Source organism: Euphorbia lathyris, chromosome 4 (genome assembly GCF_963576675.1).
Source record: "Euphorbia lathyris chromosome 4, ddEupLath1.1, whole genome shotgun sequence".
Taxonomy (NCBI): domain Eukaryota; kingdom Viridiplantae; phylum Streptophyta; class Magnoliopsida; order Malpighiales; family Euphorbiaceae; genus Euphorbia; species Euphorbia lathyris.
This window is the reverse complement of record NC_088913.1, coordinates 11,663,396-11,675,157: the sequence shown is the minus strand read 5'-3', so window position 1 is coordinate 11,675,157 and position 11,762 is coordinate 11,663,396. Positions and strand designations below refer to the sequence as shown.

Genomic DNA, 11,762 nt, shown 5'->3' with positions numbered 1-11,762 from the left:
CACTGGGGACAGTCCATTTGAAATATTTACATGCATTGTCTTTTAGATATCTACAACAACCAGTATACCTCGTTCACATGTTAACTTTTGTACATGATGTTCTTCTTTGTGCTTTAAGATCGCACAAATAGTTAGCTTCATGTCATTGCACACTTGATATGTTAGGATTGGAAGAATGCAACGCTGAACTCATGAAATCACAAACTAAATTAATTTTGGGATGTCTCGTATTGCATGATTCGAATTTGAGCTTAGTAAGAAACAAAATCGATTTTAAGATCTAAATTTATGCATCAATTGGATTTTTAGGAGTAAGAGTCCACTAATTTGATGAAATTTATGAGTTAGGGCTCATTGATTTGAAGAAATTTAATTGAAATTGGGGTTGGAGAAATTGGAAACTTGGGGATGAAGAAGTGAGTTGATCAGAATTAGGTACTTATAGAAGTAAAAAAATTTAAAGACAAATTTACCTTTCAACAAGTTATCATCTTAGAAAGAGTTAGGACTATTTTTCGCGATTTTACTAACGGAGCAAACCATGATCCTTTTTATACAATGAAAATTACCACAATGACTTATCCGTAAATCAATGAAATCACATAATTTTTTTTTAAAAAAATTAACGCTTAATTTAATAATTGAGACTACACAAACAAACAGATTGTTGATCCATTAAACTTTATCCTATTAATAGCGTTTTAGGTTAGAAGTTACGGATGCGTTTTATCCAATAAATAGTAATGGTCTAATACGTTACGAGTTCTTCCAAGTTGTCAAAAAAACTGTAATAGATTCTTTGTACTTCAAAACGTTATAATTAACTCACTCAATTTGGTTATTTGTAATAAATAACACATGAAGTTGTTGGAACAAATCACCATTTAAATAACCCCTGAACTAAAAAAAACATACCAGAAATAAAAGATATACAAAATAAGGTAAATAATTATAAGGTTCCTAGGTTTTTACTTAGAGGGTGTTTGTTTCAGCTTTTCGGAGGAGCGTTTAGCGTTTCACTCCAAACCGCGGGAAATATAGCGTTTGGTTAGGTTTATATAACCGCAGCGTTTAGCATTTTCTCAGAAAATTGCAGCGTTCTAGAGCGTTTCACGAAAAGCTCCTATTTGGAGCTTTTCATAAACAGCTGTTTGTAGTTATATGTTATTGACAAAATTATCCTTTTTATTTCCACAAAATATGTTTATTCTTTAACATTATTTATATTTCTACAACATAAGTACTGGGAGAACAAGATTTTATTGCGTTCAGTAAATTTTTTATTTTTTATATAGATTATTTTTATTAATTTGTGTAATACATTTTTTATTTTATAATAGGATAAGGTGCAAAAATACCCCTAACATTTGTAGCTAGGAGCAATCTTAACCTTAACGTCTAAAATTGTGCAATTATACCCCTAATGTTGGCAGCCAAAAGCAATTGTATGGGTATTTTTTCACATTTTCCCTTTTATAATTTCATCGTTGATTAATTTAAAAGATGTCCATTTTAGACATTTTAAATCCGAACAGCAACCGTTCAATATAATTTTACCAAACACTAGTAATTAAACAACTAATAACAAACAACTAACAGCTTACTGCAACTGCAAACAGCTAACAACAACCGCAACAGCTATTAGCTAACAGCTGAACCAAACAGGCCCTTAATACACTAGTCAGTCTCTCTGTTTTTAAAAATAATTATATAGTCCCTCAGTTTTTGTTTCCATCAACTCCTTAGTCCTTATGTTTGAGTCAATGATCAAACTATACCAAATAAATTTCAAAATACCAAAATTACCCTTTACTCTATATTTTAATAATAAAACGGCTATTTTTCCTTTTTCTTATGTTTTTTCTCATTTTTTCCTACATAATCTTTACAATATTGAGTAATTTATTTATTAAATTTTATATAATCATAGAACTTTAATTTAGTAGCCTAAATTTTATTGACTAAAAAAATGAATGAAAAATATTTCAAAAATTATCAAAATAAGAAAAAAACTATATAAAAAGTAATTTTTATTTATCTCTAATAAATTTTATAAATGAAGAAAAAAATATATGATTTTTTTTAAAATAATATTGATATGTAATGTTAGTTTAAAAATATTATATTAAAAAATAAAATTTAAGAGAATAAAAATATATTTTTAATGATTAGTATATATAATTATATAAATTTCGATGTATATATATTTCATAAATTTTATTAAAACTATTTAGATTAAATTTGAAACTAAAAGATAATTTCTTTTATGTAAATAACTAGGAGCTATTTGGACTTTCATCTACAAAAACAAATGGAAGGACTAAAGAGTTGATTAAAATAAAACTTAAGGATCTTATAATAATATGATGGACCTACTAGTATGTTAAGTAAAAACCTAAAGACTTTATAATTATTTACCCTACAAAATATCTGCTGATACATCTACCTACAGTAAAACCTCTATATAGGAATAACCTATATTTTGTTATAAAAAAACTCGGTCCCAACTTGGTAATAACCTCTATAACCGAACTCTAGGAATATTCACATGGATCTTAATGACCAAGTGAATTTGGTCATTCACTATTAGATCCAGGCTTATTAAATCTAAGCCGCAGGATGCTTCGATTCTCCACCTTAGGATTCTAATAAGCCTAGATCAAATGGTGAATGACCAAATATTGCATGGTCATTAAGGTCCATGTGATCAAAACTGAACTCTAGGAATATTTAGTAATAATCTCCTAATTGTTATACAAATAGCCTGATCCCAATTGTATTCCTATATAGAGGTTTTACTGTTATATCACTGTTTAGCAATAACCTCCTAATTGTTATACAAATAGTCCGATTCCAATTATATTCATATATAAAAGTTTTACCGTAATATCACGATATATTAACAAAAACAAAAAAACTCCCAAAATTACATATATTAATCTATCAAATAAATAAGTTGTGACAGTTTAGTTTTAAGGTTTTAAAGTTCAATAGTCAGTTACATTTGTTGGACGAATTGGGGGCGGCGCATGTATTAGGCCAATTAATAAACTATTCCTAGTTTAGAATCTGGCTAAGAAAATGGCTAGATTCAATGAACCGGGGCAGGAACCCTAAATTCTCGCGTCGCCATTAGGTCCAGCATGGATCAAGCCTTTCTCTCCATTTCGGTCTTAGTCAGCCATCCGTCATCTTCACTTGATTCATCCTTTTCCCTGCTTAAAAAGCTGCACCCTCTTTCCGCACTCCGCCACCGCTTAGCATGGCGTTTTCGGAGTTCAGGCCACTGAACGAGAAATCTTTGATAGAGTATATAAAGGCTACTCCAGCTTTGTCGAACAAGATTGGGGGCAAATTCGATGACTTGAAGATCGAAGAAGTTGGGGATGGGAATCTCAATTTCGTTTACATTGTTGTTGGCTCAGATGGTTCTTTCGTCATCAAGCAGGTAATTTTGGGATTATGCTTTCAATTCTATGTTTTGTAAATTTAACTTTGTGCTTGGTTGCCGAGAAAGAGATGAAGTAGGAGAAACAAAGATTTTTTGAATCAGAGAAGATTGAAAAGTGAAATTAGATCAGGTAGCATGATCATTGATCACTGTTGAATGTGATTACTCATTGGAAATTGGGCTTATCCAATTGTTGAGAAATGAGAAATTTTTTGAACATTCAAAGCTGTATTGTGATTTATCTAGTTAGAAACACTGCAATAGAGATAAGTTGGGGTTAATTACATTCATTTGTTTCAACTAAGGGAAGTAAAGAAAAATGCATAAATTTTAATTTTTTAATGAGAAAGGCATGAGTTAATTGTATCCATGGTTTTCGAATTATCAGAAATATAATAGAATTGCCATAAGAGCATCCCCAAGAGAGTTTCAGCCCCCTTTCTAAAAATAATATAAACAATTTGCTCTTAGTCATTTACTATATTAAAGTACATGTGATGTCCAACAATACTCATATTTATTTCTTATTTATTTTTTTATTACTAAAATTAGTATCCAAAAGAAAGATTCTTCAATAATGGGAAAAGAGGCTTCTCAATAATGAGGAAAAGTGAGACTCTTAGTGATTTGAGGAGGAACTTGTCATGTAACCGATTGAACTAAAAGTTCGAGCTGATAGTTAAAGTCCAATCATAGATCTCACACTAATCTCTGACACACCCCACATGCAAATGCCCTTTGGGCTTGCAGCCTGTACAACACAGACCCATCCCACCATGTGTTTTTAATTTCACAAATTAATGAGGGTGTCAGTACTGGTCCAAGAGGCTCTGATACCATGTCATGGAACCCATTGAACTAAAAGCTCGAGCTGATAGTTAAGGCCCAATCATAGATCTTACACTAATCTCTGACAGAACTAAGAGTCTCTTGTAGTTAGATTTTGCCACAAACTCCTCAAAGTTTAACTTAAGAGCCTAATAAAGGAGTCTTTTGGAGATGCTCTAAGACTTTAATTTTAACGGGAAAACCTCCGTGTTTGACTTTTGTTTCTCCTATTTTCCTTTTGACTGGAAATAAGTAAATTCATTTGCTATGTTAAGTGGCCATGATGTTCACATGGACTCTGAATGAATTTAATCTGCACCATAGGATTCTAAAAAGCCGAGATCTAATGGTTTGGTCATTCAGGGTCCATGTGAACACCACTGTGTTATGTGGATCTCAAGTTGGAGGATCATAAGTGAAATTAACCCAAAAGTATCACTGTCTAACTTTGGCTTTACCCATGGACATTTTTCTGAAAATTAGCAAACACATTTGCTGAAGATAACACATGGAATATGGTGTGTCAAAACTTTGCCTCATGGCCGAATTTTGATGACACCTCTGATGAATGTGACATCCCCAACGAATCTGATTGCTAGTTCCGAGCAAAAAGATCATGAGTGAAAGTAAAGTTAAAGGATGATGGCTTTCTCGTTAAGAATTTCAAATTTATGGTATTTCTAATCATTGGAGGACAATGAGTATAATTAACCTGGTTAAATTGGTGTCGCTTTGGTCTAATTTTGTTGTGTTAAAAGTGTAGGCACTTCCTTATATACGTTGTATCGGAGAATCTTGGCCTATGACTAAGGAAAGAGCATACTTTGAGGCTTTGACACTTAAAGAACACGGTAGATTGTCGCCTGAACATGTCCCTGAAGTGTATCACTTTGACCGGAAAATGTCTTTGATAGGTATGAGATACCTGGAGCCACCACATCATATTCTGAGAAAAGGGCTAATTGGTGGAAATGAGTATCCTCATCTAGCAGAACATATGTCTGATTACATGGCAAAGACTCTTTTCTATACATCACTTCTATATCTTACAACCACTGAGCATAAACGTGCTGGTAAGTTTTTCTAGCCCTCATTTAGTGCTTGTTTGTTTTCAATTTTCAGCGATTAGATTCGAGTAATCGGTTCGACCTTGAACTAACATCTTTTAGGTGGTGGCACTCTCAATTACAGTTTGTTGCATTAGGATTCAAATTCCATACTTAGCTTAGGCTAGAGGTGAATATTGTGTACACGACTGGATGATACTATACGATATGAATCCAACACAAATTTAGAGGGTAGTATTTATTAAACAGATAATGGATTACTTTTGGGTGGACACAAAATTGACTGTTGACTCGAAAATGACATGAATATATAAAATTGGCTTAATAGTAATACATTAGGGGCCCCATGTACTTGGCCTGATAATTTGATTGCCTGCTGAACTTTGGAGATGTCTCAATAGCATGATGATGAACTTGCTTAAAGTGATATGCCTTCAACTTCTCCAAATTATTTGCTCTGCCATGTAAGACTTAAGGGGGTTAATCATGTCAGTTTAAGCAAGTTTAGGGGCTAATGAGATGTCTTGAAAGTTGAGGAGGGCAATCAGATTATTTGGTTAAATATAAGGGGGTCTAATATATTAAGCCTATAAAATTATTATTATATCCTCTCATGTTTTTAAATGTCATTTTAATACAGGTAATAAAATTACAGCTTTTACTGACAGACACAACTTGGAGCTTCCATATTTTTTTTATGCCATCCTTAATAGAGATGGTAAAATCGCATGTGACCTTACAAACCAAATATAATATAAGCGGATTAGGAATTTATTAAATAGATTTTGGGTCAAACTTTTGGAAAGGTAGAATTAACTTGGTAATCCAAAAATGACATAAATATTGAGACGTATTACTATCCTCCTTATATTTCAAATGTCACCATTAACAGAGGTAGTAAAATTGCAAGCGACCCAGAAGAACAATAAGAATCCTATTGGGTTGATACGATTATGACACAGAAAATTTTATTGACAATAACCTGATAATTTACACGACACAAGCATCCCCACTTACATGAATTGCTACCCTTAGCTTAAGCTACTAGAAGCACTTTTTGCTCAAGCCAACCTTAATTGGTTCGTGCTTTGTTGGTTTTATTTGTTAGTTATATGCACAGTTCCTCAATCATTTAGATATCTCTAGCCTTGAAGAAACTCCACTAATATGCTTCCTCTGAATACTCTATGCAGTTGCCGAATACTGTGGGAATGTGGAGATGTGTAGGCTAACTGAGCAGGTTGTTTTCTCTGACCCATACAAAGTATCTCAATATAACCGTTGGACTGCTCCTTACCTTGATCTTGATGCCGAGGCAGTTCGTGAGGATAACATTTTGAAGCTTGAAGTTGCTGGATTGAAATCCAAGTACTGCTTTCATCTTTGCAGCTGAATTGATCTGCTATTTTCATTTTCTTCATGAACTCTTTTTTCTTGGATAAAATATATCCATGCTCCTAGCTCTATTAATGTTATGGTCTCTAAACTTAAAATGAACGGAATGATGCCGTGGACTAGTTTAACTACATCATCAACTTTCCTTCTTTTTTCTTGATCCATGTCACCACTAATTATGGTCAATCTTTTCTTTAATTTTTAAAGGATTTTTGTTGATTTTGATCTTAAATGCTACCGTGAAGTAATGTTCAAGAATTTTTATGTCAAGAAATGAAGTTTAGTGGTTATAATGTTAGTAGCACTGTAGTTTAGGAGCCATGAATGTAATTTTACTTGTTTATAGGTATTTGACCATAATTTATGTTGACATGGATAGAAAAAGAGAATTAATGATGTAGTCAAAACTTATATAGGTCATGCGTTCGTTAATTTTTTAATTCATTTTTGATAATATGCGCTTTAATTTTACCGTAACGTAATGTTCAAGATTTTTTATGTCAAAAAATGAAGTTTAGTGGCCATTAATATTAGTAGCGCTATATTTTAGAGTCCATGAATGTAATTTAATTGTTTTCTTCCTCATAGGTTTTGTGAAAAGGCCCAAGCATTAATTCATGGAGATCTCCATACTGGTTCTGTGATGGTTACTCCAGATTCAACTCAGGTTATTGATCCAGAATTTGCATTTTATGGTCCAATGGGTTTTGATATTGGAGCGTTCATTGGAAACTTGATTTTGGCATACTATGCTCAAGCTGGCCATGCTGATTCAGCAAATGACCGTAAAGTATGTCTAAGTCTTTCTATTTTCTTATTATTATATCTCTTTCTATCATTTCATACCTTATCCTTTAGGGGTGTCAAAATGAGTTGGCATGTTGCAACCCAGTCTGTATGGTGTAGGAATGAATAAGGTGGGTAACTTTCAAGCAATTTGTAATCTTAGTGTCAGAGGCGGAGGTGGGGGCTGTTGCACCTTGATCGCTGGTAACCACTCTGAGAGAGGTGGTTCCAGGTGGCTCTCCGCTTGGAACAATTATGCTGGGGTGCTGCAATTTTACTTCCAGATGAAGTGGGGAAAGTAATGCCCAGTCCATATGGGCTAGGCTTATATTTTGTTTTCCCCTGCCCAGAACAAAATGACATTATTTTGTCTTGGGTAGAGCAAAAGGCAGGGCAATAAAAGTATAAGTAGCTCGTATATTTCTGGCACCCCAACTAGTAATTTCTGGTTCCGTCCGTCACTACTCTGTATTCAGATTTTGGAATAGAATGTTCAGAATTTGGTGAATGAGCACTAGAACTTGGTTTATTTGTTATGGCTTTGATAATTTGATTCAACATTTTTTTTGATAAAACACTAAAATTTATACTGAACATCATAATAAAGTATCTTAAAATTTCAAATAAAACGCGATTGATATATTCTTAGAACATCTTTATATTATTTTTGCTACAGAATGTAGTTATATCCTAGCTGTCATTCCTTGATTATTTATTATAGGAATCAGTTTCCTTAATCATATGAACTCAGAGCAAATGTGTGTATATGCCTGTATATATATATCCCATAGTTGTTAAATCGAGATTCGACTTGTGACTCGAAATCTCATTTTGCGAATCGGGACTCGTGAATCGAATCGAATTGTAAGATTCGGATCAAATTCAAAATGCTATAAAAAAAATAAAATATTAACCATATTTAACTTTAAATATTAGTCCAAAAATGCAATTTTAATATCTAAATAGAAATGATATCTTATAAAAGAAAGTAGAAACAGATAGAAAATAGAAAATAGAAAGAATAGAGAGTAGAAGAAGATAATAACAAATAAATAGAAAAGAAGAGGGAAGGTTTTGGAATTTGTAAAGTGAAGAGTAATCTGATTGAAACTATTTGTGTTTCATAACTTCTGTACGTTTTTTTGTTTTTGTAAAGTGAATAGTCATCTTCTTCTGCTGTACGTTTTTTAGTTGTTAAAAATTGATTTTTTTTTTTTAATGGAGGCCTGAATCAACCGAATCGGGTGACTTGGTGAATCGGCTGAATCAGTGGTGACTCGGCCGATTCATGAAGCTTCCGAGTCGTACCATAGATACGACTCGAATTCTTCATGAATCGAATCGAATAGTATGAGTCGCATATATCCTTCATTGATAGAATTGAAAACATATAACTGCATACTTAATTTTCAATTTAATAAAACATCAATTTGTAAAGATTTATATCTGAAAGACACTTTGTTTTTTTTGTTATGTAGTCATACAAAGAATGGATTTTGAAGACAATTGAAGATACATGGAAATTTTTTGACAAAAAGTTCGTTGGACTTTGGGATGAGCACAAGGATGGACCTGGAGAGGCATATCTTCCACAAATTTATAATAACCCTGAGCTTCAACACCTTGTACAGAGATCTTATATGAAGGATTTGCTCCATGACACCCTTGGGTTCGGTGCCGCAAAAATGATAAGGTAATACATCAAGTTTCATTCTTTCTTTGCTGCAGTTTAAAATTTGTTCTGAGATGTTCGCTTAAAGTAACATTTAAACAAAATAAGCTTGATTGTGTTACTTTAGGGGTTAGGGTAAAGTTAATCTGAGGGTTGATGTGTTAAGATTATTTTAGAGTTGACATGACATGTTGTTAGAAAAGAATCATCTGATTTTGCAATCTATGTCAGGTGATGTGTTAAAATAATGACATGCTGGTATTTTCACGTGCGCTAAACGTAGTTGGTCATTCAAGGTAAGTTTAATGTGCTGAAAAATAATTGACAAAAGGCTTAATGTATCCATTTAAAAGATCAGTGCTTAATGTGTTTAAAAGTAATTGATCAAGACTTGATAGAGCTTAATTAATAAAACTTGAATGACTTAATACGTTCATAGTCTCATATACTTGTCTAGAAAAGTCAAATGCGTTTTATACTTTGAACATGTCTTATTTACCCATAATCTTACTGTAAGTGATCTATTGACTCCCTGAACATTCTTAAAGTGATCTATTGACTTCATGAATTTGCTTAGAATGATCTATTGGCTTTAGAATTTGCTTAAAGGGATACAGACTTCCAACTTGTCGAAACTCTCCCATTGATCAGCCACGTGGATTTTGGGGAATCAATAAGTAACTTGAAGCAAGTTCAGCGATAAATAGAATGTTTTGAGAGTGTAGAAGATAGTTGACTTTTTTTTGGATAAGTATAGTGGGCTTGACTAGGGCTCATAGTTTTAAAAGGCGAAAGGCGACTCAAGGCGACAAGGGCAAAATATCACCTTGAGGCGAGGCAATGGCCTCTCGCACGTGAGGCGACAAGGGCAAAATATCGCCTTGAGGCGAGGCGACGGCCTATCGCACGTGAGACGATAAAAAATTAGAAAATCAAATAAAATAAAATTAACTCAATAAAAACTAGTAGTACTTAAGGATAGTTTAATTTCTAAACTTGTAAACCAAAATAACTTAAAGTCTAATAATAAAGTGCTAATTCTTAAATCAAAATAACATAATATCAAGCATCTTCATCCCCCAAATCCAACTCCTCATTTCCAAACACTTACAAAACAGTGAAAATATAATCAATTCAAAGCATATCTCAAAACTAGAAATTCCCACAAAATTCGGCAGCATAACGACACAATTACATGGAAAGAAAGAAAATATAAGAAATCAAGAGGGAAGAATCAGAAACCCTAACCCTAAACAGAAAAAGAAAGATAAAATAAAGATAATTAAAGAGGAAAGGAGAGAAAAAACATACCGGTGATTGATGACCGGCCGCCGGCGAGCTGGGAAGCAGAGACTTGGTGGTGGAGGAGAGGAATGGGTGGTGGAGGAGAAGAAGAGATAGCCGTTGGAGTTTTGGGGGGTGTCTGCGAGTCTCTCTGTTTATTTTTATCGGGCTGTTGTCTGTTCTTTTTTAAAGTTTTTAAATAGATTAGGTTTTTTTTTTTTGTTTTTTTGTAAAGAAAAGGCTGACTTAACGCCTTACCTGCAAGAGGTGATTGCCTCTTGCCTCAGACCGCCTCTCGCCTGAGGCGATCGCCTTTTAAAACTATGCTAGGGCTTAAATGTGTTTTTCTTTTATTTATTTGGAGACCATAATGACATTGATTTAGTTTTTAATTTTCCAATTAAAAGGAGAATAGTGGGGGTAGCTCATGTTGAGGATTTTGAATCAATAAAAGTTGCTAGCAAAAGGGCAGAATGTGAGCAGCAAGCACTTAGGTTTGCAAAACAACTTCTCAAGGAAAGGCGACGATTTGAGTCCGTCGGTGAAGTTGTCGCAGCCATCCGGCAAACAGAATCATGATCAACTTATATGCTTTGCTACTGCTACTGCTGCTGTGGTTCTAAATATATGCTTTGTCAAATACAAACAAACTTCAGATTAGATTGCTGTAGTTGCAATACTATTCCACAGTGTGTTACAAATAAGCCTTCTGTTTTCTTATTTCTTATCATTTGTAGCGTTAGATCCTCGTTGTATCATTTACGCAGAATACGAGTATATTTATAAATAAGGGTTACCTATTTGGAATAAATATATTGATTAATGAGTTATTATGTTAGTAATGTAAAGTTTATTTTGTTATCGTAAAAGAAAGATCGTGTTTTGTTCCATTAGAAAAAAAAATTAGATTTGATTGACACTGATATGTAACGTCATCAAATATTACCATATTTAGCCAATTTTTTTTAGTCGCACAAAAGCATGAAAACAGATTACAGTTAATCTTTTATGAGTTTCCAACTTTTTGTTAATTACTCCATTTGTTCTATAATATTTGCCTTTTAAGGTCAAGAGCATTTTCAAGAGACTCTTAATTTAAGTTAAGTTAAGTTAAGTTCAATTAATTATGTGGTGTAGTTAAGTTCAGTTCAGTTGAGTAGCATTTAGTTAAGTTAAGTTAAGTTAATTTAATTTAATTTAATTTCAGTCAAAAAGAGCAGGGCCTTAGTGTACTCTCTAAAAATAATATAAATAATTGACTCTTAATGATTTAAGAGTG

General features: G+C 33.0%; 1 protein-coding gene across 2 annotated transcripts; it reads left to right on the top strand.

Annotated features, from left to right (window-relative positions):
* The first annotated feature begins 3,021 nt into the window (after window positions 1-3,021).
* On the top strand, window positions 3,022-11,313 carry LOC136226219 (methylthioribose kinase). 2 transcript variants are annotated; one of them, XR_010687632.1, is made up of 7 exons: window positions 3,022-3,448; window positions 5,043-5,352; window positions 6,540-6,714; window positions 7,330-7,531; window positions 9,006-9,220; window positions 9,431-9,495; window positions 10,891-11,024. XR_010687632.1 is itself a non-coding variant. In XM_066014569.1 (6 exons), the coding sequence occupies exons 1-6, from the start codon at window positions 3,263-3,265 to the stop codon at window positions 11,060-11,062; spliced, it is 1,260 nt and encodes a 419-aa protein (XP_065870641.1). In that variant the 5' UTR covers window positions 3,022-3,262; the 3' UTR covers window positions 11,063-11,313. The 2 variants fall into 2 exon arrangements, 1 of the variants encoding a protein (XP_065870641.1); XM_066014569.1 differs by lacking the exon at window positions 9,431-9,495 and having other exon boundaries at window positions 10,891-11,313.
* The last annotated feature ends 449 nt before the right edge of the window (window positions 11,314-11,762 follow it).